Consider the following 12,526-nt stretch of genomic DNA (forward strand, 5'->3'; position numbering starts at 1 on the left):
GACATGCCCCAAATGTGCCCAGGACCGGGGGAGGTGCTTGAAATCACATATTAAAAACATCTCCCTTCTGTACAGAGAAGGAATGGTCAAGCTCACGATCAAATTAATTAATTTTAATGAAATTTAGGATTGGAACTTCCTTTCCCTTATGATCTCCTAGCAGATAAACAATTATATGTCTGAAATAGGTATTTATGTACAGGATACAGGCTTCCATGGGAGAAATGCCACCAGCCATAGAAATTTTGCCTGCTTAAGGACTGATTAACATTCTGCAGTCCCTCCATCCATCCTATGCATACATACCATGCTATTAAGGAAGATTAAAATCCTAAGAAACCAAAGTGGAACGTCTGGGTAACATCATGCAGACAGGAACTTTTGTTTAGTATTGTAGATGACTTCTAGTGCCCTAAATTTGACTTGTTTCTTGGTACTCAGAGATAAATTTTCCTGGGGCAAAGTCTGTTTGCACGCGATGAAATGTGACAGATTGAGGTAGGAAAAGACTAGACATATCAGCAAATATGCCAAATTGGTACATGGTTATACAGAGGCTGCTACTGTAAACTGAAAGTTCCAAAATTTCAATTCATTGTGCCACTTGAAAATTTAGAACCTCCAACATGACAGCAGAAAATATGTGGGCTTTTTTTTTGGTGCAAGTACTGTTGGCATGAAATGTTCTTATATATTGGTAGAGGGTTGACAGCCTGGGAATGAACGTCTGAGACTGCCACTGAATTTCAAAGGCATAGCTGGGAGTTAGGCACTCACCTCCTGGTGAAAGTCCATGGAAGTTGGGTGCACAACTGCCCTACATGCCTTCAAACCCCTCTCCCCCATGTGCTTTTATTGTTTAACACTGCACAAGTATGTTTTGTTTTTAAATACTCGTTAAATAAGCACGCGGGATCTTTCAGCTAGGAGTCCAAATACTGTCAATATTAATATTTAGATTTTTTCCTATGACAAATTTACATTAGAGTTGTACCTGCCTAAGGCTGTTAAAGAAGCTGTGAAACAATTAATTATGATGGCCCATGCCACTGAAAGTTTTATTGAAGCTTATCAATCAAGAAGCTTTATTGATTGCTTTATTATGAATTTTCAGACACCAGCACTCAGAGCCTCTGAGGTGCAAAAGATGATGAGCTGGAGTCAACTGCACCATAATATTCAATGTACAAAAATCTATATTTAGAAGACAATACAAGAAGAGAAAAATCAATTAATTTCAGTCTGAGTTTATTTAATATTTTATCTAGTTCACTTTAAATAGAACATTAACTCCATCAATACTGGAAAGACATTGTGATAATACTTAAATTAAAAATGTAGTCAGTCACTGCATCACTAAAAATTATATTCCCCAAGTGGAAATATAACTATTTTTCTAGTTTTAAGTAAGAGTTTATTGCACTTAACTTGGAAATATTTTTTAAAAACATTCTATTTCTAGCAGATCAGTATAAATTGTCTGATCTTTATACTATTTTGTTCTGCTTAATAATATCATGAAACTGTTCAGATCTTAGTTCTGTAGAAAAGCATTAATAGACTGAAGCTTCAAAAAAGAAAGTTAACCAAAAAAAAATATACCCATGATTTTTTTTTCTCCTCAGATCTATACTTTGGTCACTGAAGAATCTCCTTTATTTAATTGAAATCTATCAATAATATTCTTTAAACTAGGCTATATCATTTTTATAGAATATTTGCACATTTCAGAATTTTCGAAACTGAATAAGTGAGTTCACATAAAATATATCTGATTGCAAGAGTTCAAAAATCAATGGGTGGAGAAATGGCATGTTTAAAAATGAGACAAACTCCTTTAAATAGGAGATTGTAATCATTAAATAAATTCCTTCCTGGCTTCTCTGCAGATGTGTATACACATCTACATGTATTCCTAAAGCATTCAAGCATAACACATATCTTTTGGAATTTATGTTTTTTTCATTTCTTCTCATTCAGAACTATTTATTGCAATAAAATATATCTAGAGTCAGAATTCACTGGGGAAACCAGCTCACTCCCAACTAGAAAGGTTAAGACAAAAACGTGAAGGTAGGTAATTACAGAAGAAATGCAGGTAAGGCTCAGTGTCAGTCAAGGAGACTAAAGCTTCAGATCTGTTAATCCTTTCAGATCAAACATAAACGCTACAAGCCATCAAACAAATCTCTGCTTTATGAGAAAAGTCACTCTGATCACAGTCAAGCAAAATCTGCCACTAGACTGTTCTCTAAACTTCCAGACATTAGCTATGTTATATAGTCGCGCATAACAACATACTGTCAGTAAAACACTCACCAATCATTATGTATATTACTTTGAACATCTAAAATGTGGAACAAAATTCTCTGGTGGTGCAAACTGGCACAGTGGCAGTGGAGTTGCACAAATCTGTCCCAGTGGAGAATTTGGCTCTTTAAGTTTAAGCTCTCTAATGTTACATTAAATATACTGTATATTAAATATAGGTGGGCCTTGATAATACAGTGGGTGTGTATTGGATACACTGAGAATATGGTGAAATGTAATAGAAAGTGGTCAGTAATTTTGTGCAGTAATTGATTAAAACAGCAGCATAAATATGTTTCCTTTGTGCTTTTCCAGGAACAAAGAGGTTGGCCAAACAACCATCATATGAAAAAAGGTTAGGCAGATTGTACTGCTGCAATATTGATCACTCAGAAAACAAGAGCACTCTTAAAAGACTGAACACAGCAGGACTGTATGTGCTGAATGTAGTTAAATAGGAAACCGCAGGAACTTTCCATGAAGTTTGAAGATTATAAGACATAAGAAAATAAGGTAAAATAAAATTAACTGCTGCTGCCATTTATTAGAAATGGTGAATGAGGCTAATGGGGCATGGCCACAATATAGCTGGTCTTTGGAATTATTACTCTTATGAGGCTAACACTGGATAGGGAGGACCTGAAGAAAAGGATTTGTGGTCACAACTTGAACCATGGGGCCAAAGACATTTACAAAGAGACATTTGCCCTACATTGAGGGGAAAATGAAAATCTGAGTTCCTTCCCACTCTGAGTGGAACGGGTAGGGCTGCCAACCCTCCAGGATTGCCCTGGTGTCTCCAGGAATTAAAGATTAACCTTTAATTAAAGATTATGTCATGTGATGAAATCTCCAGGAATTTGTCCAACCAAAGTTGGCAACCCTAGGAACAGATAGCAAATCTCAGAAAAGATCATCTGATTTTCTTTGTGCGCTTGATTTTTTTTTTCCTTATGAGGAGTTTTGTCTTTAGCTGCTTGCTAGCTAATGTAAACATTTTGGATATGTGCGATTAAACTTTCAGTTAAAAAACTGACGGCTACAAAGTGGGCAATACAACAGTAATGAGTTTGTGATTTAAGATAATTTTATCATAATTTTTTAAAATATATTTATATAAAATAACATGGATGGTCAAAATTGTTTAACAATAAAAGAATAGGTCAAAATAGAGTTCTCTTCACCAACATTGGCACACAATTAAAAAAGGAGCTCACGAGATTCTCCTCGAAGATTATTCTACCTTCCTCGAATTATAATCCTTTATTAAAGTACACACGTTCTAAACCAGGGCTGAACTCTTGGATCTTGGCTCGCAATTCTGGCTCCAAGCGTGTTACGGACATGGAACTAAGCAAAAGAAAGATAGTAAAATGAGTACACATACAAATGTTTGGATCTAAAATAAAAAAGATGATGTATCTGCTCAAGGCTTTTTGGACTAGGAAAGGAGGGTCTGGATCTATTTTTTTCCCTAATATGATGTTCTTAGATCAGAAGCAAAATAACTTAACTTGCTTGGTAATGAGAACCATAGAATAGAATCATAGAATATCAGGGTTGGAAGGGACCTCAGGAGGTCATCTAGTCCAACACCCTGCTCAAAGCAGGACCTAATCCCCAACTAAATCATCCCAGCCAGGGCTTTGTCAAGCCTGACCTTAAAAACCTCTAAGGAAGGAGATTCCACCACCTCCCTAGGTAACCCGTTCCAGTGCTTCACCACTCTCTGAGTGAAAAAGTTTGTCCTAATATCCAACCTAAACCTCCCCCACTGCAACTTGAGACCATTACTCCTTGTTCAGTCATCAGGTACCACTGAGAACAGTCTAGATCCATCCTCTTTGGAACCCCCTTTCAGGTAGTTGAAAGCAGCTACCAAATCCCCCTTCATTCTTCTCTTCTGCAGAATGAACAATCCCAGTTCCCTCAGCCTCTCCTTGTAAATCATGTGCTCCAGCCTCCTAATCATTTTTGTTGCCCTCTGCTTGACTTTTTAATAATTGGAGATATACCCATCTCCTAGAACTGGAAGGGACCTTGAAAGGTCATCAAGTCCAGCCCCCTGCCTTCACTAGCAGGACCAAGTACTGATTTTTGCCCCAGATCCCTAAGTGGCCCCCTCAAGGATTGAACTCACAACCCTGGGTTTAGCAGGCCAATGCTCAAACCACTGAGCTATCCCTCCGCCCACGATGTTCTGCCTATTCAAGAAATAGCTGCTGCTCTAGTATCTTCGACTTCAGCTTTGATTATTAGGTTCCCATGTAAATGTAGTTCTGGAAGATACAAACTATACCCTTTTATGAGACTTTCAAAAAATAGTGTATTTGGCTGCTTTTGACGACTGTGTTACTTTATTCTGTTGAATCAAAGGAACTAGTCTGTAGATGCAACATTAATTTTTTTTTTAAAATGTATTTAAGAAATTGCAGCTGTTACATGTCTTGTGAGATGAATTCATTTTACAAATGAAAAATAAATTTCCCTATAAAATCAGTGAGTCAGCTCAGGACACATGAAGGTGAATTTCAAGAATCACTGATCTGACTCAGGAATAGCATAGCGCTCACTACACTGACTTGCCAGTACAACTGTGTCAATCCAACTCAACATAGCCCTGCCGTGTTCCTTGCTATTGCAGCTCTTCGGCCTGTTCTTAGCCAGGAGGGCAAACAATGTGTAATTGCATTGTTGGAATCAAGGGAGTAAAAACTATGTAAGTGAGATGAGAATGAGACCCAGAGTTTCCAGAAGAGAAAAGCTAGTGAACTCAACCCCTAACTTTGTTAACCAACTAACCTCCAGTTGCAACATTTAAATCACATTAAGTATTTTTTCCACTTGATGCAGTAATCATGACTTCCATTAATGACAAAAGGAAAGAATACATATCAGTGGAGTTTTTACACCAAGTTTACATAATTTATTGCATTTGAGCTGACCTTAATATTTAGTTTTCCCAGGCTGCTTTAGGAGCTCATGGACAATGAATGTCAGCTCCATGTTTATTTTCAAACAAAGCTAATGGTTCTGAGACACATTAACATGGATGAGGCTCTTACCTGGGGACAATCTTATTACTCAAACTACAAATAAAGCGCACCCACTTCAGGTGGCGTCCATTCAGTGCGAGTTTTCAAATGAAAATAAATGGATCTCACCACTTTTTTCAGACATTAAAATGACGCCACCACCTTAAGGCACAAATATGCATCCTTTTGAGCACATCATCTCCCCCTCTTTGAATCCCTCTGCTGGTTCCTCACTGTGCTGTGTATCAGATCCAAGCTCCTTGTCCTGACATTCAAGGCCCCACATTATTCAACCCCAATCTATATGTCCAACTGTTTCCTTTTCTCCAATCACCCCACTCTCTCTGTTCCATCAGTGATGCCCACTTTAACATCTCCTTTGCATCCCCTCCACTCCTGCTTCTGTATCTTCTTCAGAGCTGCCCCGCAACAGGAATGCCCTCTCAAACCCCAAGTCCTCCCCTCTCATTCAAATCCCTCCTAAAACTCATTTCTGACACTTAGCCTGTCAGAAGTTAAACCCCGCTCCCCAACTAAACAGAACTATTAATATGCACACCTACCTTACTAAATAACTGTGGCAACTGTCTTTTCCTTCCTCCCTCATGTCTATGACCCACACTTGTCATATGTGAATTTAGATTGTATGCTCTTTGAGGCGGGGGTGAGGGGGCGGCATTTATTTACTTTTTGCTGTGAAACATCTTGCATGCTTCAGGGCTCTCAACATTAAAAGAATAAAAAAACCCACATGTACCTTTTTTGAGGAAACAATGCACAGCACAGAGGTGTAGCAAACACCAAACTGTAAAAGACAAAAATAAGATTATAGTATTTAGGGTAGAGCTGTACTTTTCCAAAAAACATTGCGAGACACACAATTCAATCATTTTATTCTCTTTTCTTCTCAAGGATGGTAGGGCCCAGTCCTGTGACATGAAGTCAGTTCTCCACTGCCTTGCACCACGTGTAGTCATTTACACCTATACAGAGTGCAAAGAGGACGCAAAGCACTATCACCCATATAAAGCAGTGAAAATCTGATTTGGTGACATTTCACACCCACTTTGCATAGATGTAAGTGATGCACAAGAGGTTAGGCAGTGAAGAATCAAGCCCCTTGTTGACTTCCATGTAAGTTGAGAGCATTCACAACATTACAGGAATAGGTTCTATATTATCGCCTGTTTAGGCAGTGGTCAAAACAGCTTATTTTAATCAGTTGTAGGCATGAGCAACCATCCACACCCCCTTCTGCTCCCTTTCTTTGCTGGTGATATCTACATTTGTAATTTCTCCATGCTGATGGCTACCATAAAAGAGGCAATAGAAGCAAGAGATTTGTGATTCATTTTTTAAAAACGAATAGGTAATACGACATAGAATATATCATTTACATCTGCTCAATCTCGTTAACACCACATCTCACAGAAGGAATGAATCATTTCTGATGCTCATTGGCTTTACTGCCCCAAAACATACAGCCTTGATTTGCAAATTGTGCCTCTTTACATCTTCCAAGGAAGCTATAGTCACACCTGTTAAAAATAGTAGACAAGAAACTCACTCACCAGACTCCAACTAATCCAACTTGAATGGGGGCACTCATCCACGGGAACCGCTGTGTTAAAAATAATTATTACATAGTGAATCAAGTGTGCTTTTCCCTCCTGACAGTTTTGGAGATTTCATGTACTCATAAGAGAGGGACTGACAGCTGCTAAGAGTTAAACATGGTGCAGATATACTGCGCAAGTTCTCCCCACAGCTTTGCCAGCACACTTCAATCCTGACCTCTAACACTGCTAAATTTGAGGGCCTGGTCCCAAGTCCTCTGAAGTCAGTGGAAAGATCCCCATTGACATCAATGTGTATTGGATCAGATCTGAATAAGTCTCCACTAGGAACTAGATTAATAGATCGCTGACAACCCACTTTGCTCATGACCGGATTCTGATTTGAGTCTAGGGGCCAGTTCCCTGGTGAGACCACTTTGTGCTGCACTGACTTCAGAATGTAGCAGCAGCATCAGTGTCTGGCCCTGAGAGGATCAGTCCAGTGAAAACAGAACCATATGGCAGAGTAAAGGCTCATATGCTGCCCATCTTCCTGCCAGCATAAGGAATTTGGTCAAGACAGCCCTATGCTGTATTGAATCCCGGCTATTGTTTCAATCTGTTGTGCACCATCAGGTTGCTCTAACTTATGCCTGAGGACTTGCCAGCAGCTGCTTAAGGATCATAGGAGTGCCAAGGTACGGTTTTTCACCAGCCTCTCTCCTCACCTCTTGATTTGCTCTTTATGCTTCTCAGCTATCGCTGAGATTCTGGCTCTAAATTCCTATGGATAAAACTAGTACTGTGCAACCATGCGAGGGCCCCACTCCTTTTACAATGGAAGAAAAACAAAAATAGAAGCTGTCATTTGTTTAGCAAAGCAAAATAATTTTTTTTATATAAATGTGATATTTATGGCTGGTTCATCTCTATTGCACTTTCTTTTGCAAATCTCATCAAATGTACTTGGAAAGAAGACAAAACTTTTATTGTAGGTCTTTAGATTATTTTTTTTTAAAAATACTATGTTAGAATTTTAGTTGAATTTAAATACTAATGAAATAAAACCAGACATTTTAATGAAACTCTGCTATGATGGGCTTTTTCATTACCATCAAACGAAGGTCTCTAAAAAGCATGAAACACACAATTGCTATCACAACAACATGTTGATTTGATACAAAGCAGTTAATTAGCTAAGATTACACACTACAGTTGGTAAGTAGAAAGATGATGTGTCTACAAGAAGCATTCCTCAAGCTGCAGGAAACTGGTGAACCAACAACAAAAGTGAATGTCAGTATTTTGGAGGGGAAAATGGAAGCAATAGGGAATGAAGGCGAAAAGGAATTTAAGAAAGTATGACAAGGTTGCTGCTAAAAGATCACAGCAGAAACAAGAAGTGGGAAAACAATACTCGCATTAGCTCTTTCCTCAGGGACAGAGAGAGAGGAAATAACACAGCAGATTGTGCCCTTCTTTGTTTGAGGCAGTCTGTAGTCCAGAAATGGCTGCAGGAGCGAACTGTCCAATTCATCAATTACCTACAAAAGTAGACAACAGATGGAAAAAAAGCAGCATCAAGGCGATAAAGGAGGATGAATTCAGTGGTGCCGCACTGTTCTGACATTCCATTAACGCATCTTCATCTGACCTTTGCCCCAGATAGATTGGTTCAAAAGGCTTTAGTTTCATACAGTGGGAGAGTTAATGACAAGAGATGGTGGGAACAGCATCACAGGAGCAGAAGTGCTCGGAGACTGTATGTTTATCACAGCTTGTGTACCAGCAGCAAAGGACTGTGGGATTGCTATCCTCTTTGTGGGAATGTTAGTCAGATTCCTTACTGTGAAAAGCTATGATCAAGGGGAGGATTATGGCTGAGAGATTCCAAGTATTGAACACTGAGGGAGTTGAGATAGTCTCATAATACAGAGGCATCAGGTCACTTGGGGTATATAAGACAGATCTGTGCTTTTATCACAGTAAAGCACAGTGGTATTCAGCCTTCATCTGAGTGGGCTATTACTCTGAAAAACACAGGTGTGTCTAACAGCCTGGGCAGCATCATTAGCATAAACTGGTTCGTTTGATGAAATGTTTTTTGTTTCATGACAGTAGGATGTAAAAAACGCCTGTTAGGCAGATAAAGTTCTGACCTTTATTTTCCAAGAATACTGCTGGACAATGCTAATATTAAAAAGAATAGGAGGAAGAAGCCAGCATTAAAGATCAGTTTTAAGAACAAATATCTGGAAGGGTGAAAAAAATACAACCAAACAAGGAGGCATAAGTAAAATACACTTAACTAAAAACAAGTTAGAGGCGTCAGACTCAGAATGTGCATCTGTCTGGAGAGAAAACAAAGAAGCACAAGATAACAAAATAATTTGGTGAATACCAATTCTCTCATTGAACTCAGGAAGACAGTAGTTCTGAATGTATCAGGACTTAACTTCCAGATGGTTTGTGTGGCAGGTGTCATTGTTGGATAGCGCACATAAAGAGGTTGTAGAAATGACAATTAAATATGAAAACTTAGTATTTTAGTTACTGCTTCTATTCACTGTTAGAAGAACTTTTGAATCTGCCACCTTGCCCGGTGTGACTATGCACTATTTGCAATTAGATAAATAAATAACATTACTGGCAGCAGTTAAGGAATTAGAGATATATGGAAGGAACTTGAATATATCATAGGATAGTTCTTTGAAGAGCAGAACCATATGAGAGAAGATTGCAGAACAGGCTTTCTTTCTAATTAGGAAAAAAAGTTTGTAATGGTTGTTACAGCTGCAAACTAAGAAAATCTGATTAGATGGTTATATTACATGAAAGGAGAAAAAATACACAGGAATCAACCTGAGTATCAGAAATGATGTATAGGGCAACAGGAGAAAGTTGGATGGGAACTTGTATGAGAAATTATATTAATTTATGAACCATGTTAGAATTGGTTTAAAAATCTCAAAGTTCAGGCGGCAACAGCAATTTTCAGAAGTTTGTATGGAAGAAGCATCCAAAGTGCCTCTAATGGAAAGGTTAGATGAGATGGAAGAGTACCTATAAATTCTGCATTTCTATACTAATATAGTTTATGGCTCCTGCCACTGGCAGTAGCTATTGTGACTTGGTTTTCAGACATACATACCCAAGCATGAGTCAACAGAGATGATGAATATAAGTAATAATCATGTAGTCATCTGACCTTTGTTTTTATTTCAAATATCAATGGAGTTTACCATGATACCATTAAAACTGTTAGACATGAAGAAACAGAAAAGAGAAGCTATTCTATGGTAGGATATAAAGAAATGAAGACTTGCTGATTGACACGCATTTGTTTATTTTCAGGCTTTTTGGTCTCAAAGGTATGTCTTCACTGCAATTAAGAACCGGCAGCTGGCCTATGCCATCTGACTTGGCCAAGGGGCTGTTTAATTGCAGTGTAAATGTTCAGGCTTGGGCTGGATCCTGGGCTCTAGGACTCTCTAAGGTGGGAGGGTCCTGGAGCTTGGTCTGCAGCCCAAGCCCAAACATCTACACCATGGTTAAACAGTCCCTTAGCCCAAGTTCTGCAAGCCCTAGTCAGCGGGCACAGGCCAGGTGCAGGTTTTTAATTGCTGTAGACATACCCAAAAAGGTTTTTACAGGCACATAAGAATTATTTTTCTGGAATGCTGGTGTGCAAAGCAAAGACTGAGGTACATATGTTAGTAAAGCAGATTGTAGGTGGTGGTGTCACAATACTGCAGGTGGAATGGTGCTTCTGGAAACCTCAAGAGGACATGCACAAGCTGCTAGTTAAAAAGGCAGCTCATTCCTTAATGGTTTTAGAACTAATCTACATCAAATGTTACCACTGACTAACTGCAGAGCAAGGTTTCACCTGAACTCACAGTCTGTGAGGCTGAGGGGAAGGAACAGGAGAGTATAAACGATCATGATGGTACCAAAGAACATTGAGTAGCCACTGAAGAAATCTCTCATGTATGCTGATCTGCAAAATTCACAACACCCTTATGTTGATTATACTGCACAATAAATACTTGAAGTTTGACTCCAAAGACACACTGATTCCTCCTTCACTCTTTTTGCCATAAATGTCATGTTTCTTCCATGCAAGTTGATATGACACATGACAATCCTTTCATGCCGTGCACATGTACAACCATTTTTGCTCAAAATTTGCAACTCCTTGGATTTCAGAAAACAAATGTCCTTGCTCTTTACGGACAGTGAATTTTCAGGTGCACTGCTGTAGTTATCATGCCTCAAGTAGTCTAAAGGTCAAAGGAAGTCCATGAATAAGAGGTAGGTCAAATCAATATATATCTCATTTCTACTAGGGAAAACATGATGTGCGCACATGGGAGTTTCACTCCTATCAGTTAGGAGAACCATGCAGTTTCAGTCTCCTATACAGTAAAGATTTTCATTCCAAAATTCAACAGCTATATTCCCTGTTTTAGCACTGTGACGAACACAATTTTCTGAAGAAGCAAGCACTTCAGGAAAATGTAGTTTTCTAAATTTGGGGATAGAAGAAAATAAAAATTAAACAGTCTTACGGAAATGCATATTTATACACACATGTGTATGTGTGCATGTGCACACAGTATATATTTCAGTAGTGCAGTTGTGAAATCTAAACTCAAAGACTATGAAGAACAGAAATCATTCCTCAGAGTCAACTAAACGTGTAATCTAAAAACTGATTACACTAAAAATATACCTTTCCAAGGAGTGTTGGTAAGTTTATACACAGTACTTCTTTTCTGCTTCTAACAATAAGCATGCTCCTAACTCAACTTATGTGTTTCCCATACAAAGATATGAGATTGTCCATAGTCACTCATGCAAAAGGAAGCCAGGGACATTAATGGGCAAAGAAATTCTACCTTTGTAACTAAAATACAGCCCTGGCTCAGGTCTCATGTGAAATCTGTATGATATTTTATTCACAATGTAGTAGTTATTACTGCTGATTACAACCTCATGCGCATACACAGTGTAAAAAGTAAACCAAAATACCTTAATAGATCAGTATTAGATTTATACAAACATAATATGAACAACTAGATAAGGACATCACACTACATTAGCTTAAATAAAATATGAGAAACGTATCATACTTGTTGAAACATGCACACCCAATATTTGGTTTACTCATCATTCTAATGGGTCATTTTCAAATCAGATTTTTTTCCACTTCAGGATACTTTTTGACTGCAGCTAAGCGGAACCTCTCTTTATTGACCAAAACTTAAAAAAAAATATTAAAATGATTTGCATTGTATCTGTAATAAATTCACTGTTTACAAGTATTCCACTGAAACAAGGAAATCTTGCTGAACAGAGAAGAATTGCATATTTTAGATTTTTTTAAAAAAACACAGTTATTGTATTTTATAATTTGGTAGGCTCATTCATTTTTTGGGTGGGTGGGAGCACAGTGAAGGCAGGTGACACAAACATCATTTGAAAACAGATTGCCATCTGTGTGCAGCTCATTGTGTTAGCTGATTCAGATAAATGTTCCCTAGATTTTAACCAAAATATCATCTACACGTACATGACGCTATGCAGAGTAATCTACTCATTCCTTTCGTAAAACTTTTATTT

At 38.2% G+C, this 12,526-nt stretch overlaps 1 protein-coding gene across 7 annotated transcripts in view; it reads right to left on the reverse strand.

Annotated features, from left to right (window-relative positions):
- Positions 1-1,203: 1,203 nt before the first annotated feature.
- The window catches only part of SFXN1 (sideroflexin 1), a 38,938-nt gene continuing 27,615 nt past the window's right edge, over positions 1,204-12,526 (reverse strand). For 5 of the 7 annotated variants that reach the window (XM_039486003.1, XM_039486002.1, XM_039486006.1 and 2 more), the window contains exons 9-11: positions 6,917-6,966; positions 6,103-6,150; positions 1,204-3,660 (exon numbers count right to left, since the gene is read on the reverse strand). In XM_039486003.1, the coding sequence (XP_039341937.1) occupies positions 3,564-3,660; positions 6,103-6,150; positions 6,917-6,966 (195 nt within the window). In that variant the 3' untranslated portion in view covers positions 1,204-3,563. Of the gene's footprint in view, positions 3,661-6,102; positions 6,151-6,916; positions 6,967-10,800; positions 11,430-12,526 lie in introns of those variants that run through there. The other 2 variants (XM_039486001.1, XR_005583943.1) reach the window with 2 other exon arrangements.

This window comes from Mauremys reevesii, linkage group 8 (genome assembly GCF_016161935.1).
Source record: "Mauremys reevesii isolate NIE-2019 linkage group 8, ASM1616193v1, whole genome shotgun sequence".
NCBI lineage: Eukaryota > Metazoa > Chordata > Testudines > Geoemydidae > Mauremys > Mauremys reevesii.